At 45.7% G+C, this 1,784-nt stretch overlaps 1 protein-coding gene across 1 annotated transcript; it reads right to left on the bottom strand.

Moving 5' to 3' along the window:
* Positions 1–310: 310 nt before the first annotated feature.
* On the bottom strand, positions 311–1,563 carry LOC123439694 (expansin-A24-like). The gene is made up of 2 exons (XM_045116384.1): positions 961–1,563; positions 311–870 (listed from the first exon to the last, which is right to left on the bottom strand). Exons 1-2 carry the CDS (start codon positions 1,431–1,433, stop codon positions 558–560), a joined length of 786 nt encoding a protein of 261 aa, XP_044972319.1. The 5' UTR covers positions 1,434–1,563; the 3' UTR covers positions 311–557.
* Positions 1,564–1,784: the final 221 nt, after the last annotated feature.

Genomic DNA, 1,784 nt, shown 5'->3' with positions numbered 1-1,784 from the left:
CTAGTTCTTGAGGATATGGTTGAACCCTTTATGTTATTGGTTGCGATCCAAATTTACTTGTTCATGAATCGAGTTAGTATTCTGACGAATGTTGAGAGGAGGCCTCGCTCGCACTAATGTCATGGTTGACCGTAGTCGTTGTTAATATCAACTAACTTGAAGCTCCTATATGTCGCATTATATTGTTTCTTCGGAAAGTGGGTTCACCCAACCTCTGCATCATTAATTATCATGCACGAACCATTTTGCCCTATATTGTTAAATGTTGATTTCCACAAGTATACGAAATAATGTTAGATGAAACTCGGTAGAATCAGTCATACTTCATGTACCCCATCCAAATTATTACAAATATAAGAACACGGACAAAGTTAATCACATCCAAGGATGTTACATGCCTTTATCCATGAAATGATGTAGTGTATATACAAGAACTGCATAAAATGAATGTAATGGAGCACCATGACACAAATAAATTGAATTCAACAACGCTAAAATATACATATGATGGTACATTCATGAACCAATCATATTCTTAACTAATCACTTGAGAATGATCACTTGAACTGTTGTTTGCTTGCAAATGTTTGCCCGAACTTCCATCCACCGGGCACAATATTGTTAAACTCAAGTGTCCGTCCATCTGTGTCAGTCAACCTGAATGAGAGTATTTTTCCGGTAAGATTTGCTAAAGAGTGCCAGTTGGCACCCCAGTTACGGGACATTGTCATCCAATCGTTTGAATCAGAGCTCTTGACATCCATCGATTTAATTGAGCCGGCGGCTGCGATGTTCATCACAGTAACTAGGTTAAAGTAATCGTGACCATCGATCTTGAAACGCACCCCACCCTTCTTCACGCATGGGACCCTGCAGGAAAATCGATTTTTTACCAACTTTAAACAATTTGAACCGTGCAGAAAATTTATATAGTTGAAAAAAAAACTCATGCGTACGTACCTCTGGTACATGACGGGGATAATTCCGCCCTTGTAGACGCCGATCTTCTCCCAGGCCGGTTGCGCCATGTCAAAGTGTGGCCTCGGTGGGTTGCACCAGCCGCCATTGTCGCTCGGGAGCGCGTTGTTAGGCGGGCAGAAATTTGTGGCCGTCACCGTAACCGAGACGCCTGGTCTGCACCACATAGGGTCTGCAAGCTTGCGATCGCACGCGATCTTGTAGCACTGCCCGCACGCCGCACCGTCATTGAACAGCACTGTGCTCAACGCGGCCGTCCGTGTACCGTAGCCCGCCGAGTACAGATTACCGTACCCGCATGCTCCACCCATAGTGTCAGAGGCATCAGCACCGCCGTAGAACGTCGCGTGCGCCCTCAGCCATTTGACCGGTGCTTTGTCCGCGGCCATGGCACACCCACAGTAGACGAGCGTGAGCAGTACCACTGCAATAGCTTGAGCTCGAGCCCTCGCCATGTCGGTATCTATCGATGGATGCAGGATGCCGCTTCTACGGAGCTGATCTGGGAACTATGTATTCTTGCTTATGTGCTTGTTCGTATGCTTCAGGAGGGGTTTGCCTCGGATGGCTAGATGTGTGATGATGTTGTGATGATTCTGTGTGTTTATATAGCCTTTGCTTGTGGCTGCATCCATAGCTTGACAGAGTCAGCAAGCTCATCACGAATGAATGATGCCGTAGCGTGCACATGTCCAGCCGCACCATGGCTTACGGACTAATCCCAAGATTATATATACTCGCAGACACGTATTATTTCTCCTCACTTATACCATTGTCGGCTTATATCATTGGTTCTTTATATCGAT

The sequence above is a fragment of the Hordeum vulgare genome, chromosome 3H (assembly GCF_904849725.1).
Source record: "Hordeum vulgare subsp. vulgare chromosome 3H, MorexV3_pseudomolecules_assembly, whole genome shotgun sequence".
In the NCBI taxonomy this organism is placed as follows: domain Eukaryota; kingdom Viridiplantae; phylum Streptophyta; class Magnoliopsida; order Poales; family Poaceae; genus Hordeum; species Hordeum vulgare.
Note: the sequence above shows the minus strand (reverse complement) of the source record. Positions and strands in the feature narration are given on the sequence as shown.

Excerpts from the sequence above, each read along its gene's own strand:
- LOC123439694 (XM_045116384.1), bottom strand. The coding sequence starts at position 1,433 with ATGGCGAGGGCTCGAGCTCAAGCTATTGCAGTGGTACTGCTCACGCTC. Across the intron at positions 871-960 it reads ATCCCCGTCATGTACCAGAG|GGTCCCATGCGTGAAGAAGG; the intron begins GTACGTACGCAT and ends ATTTTCCTGCAG.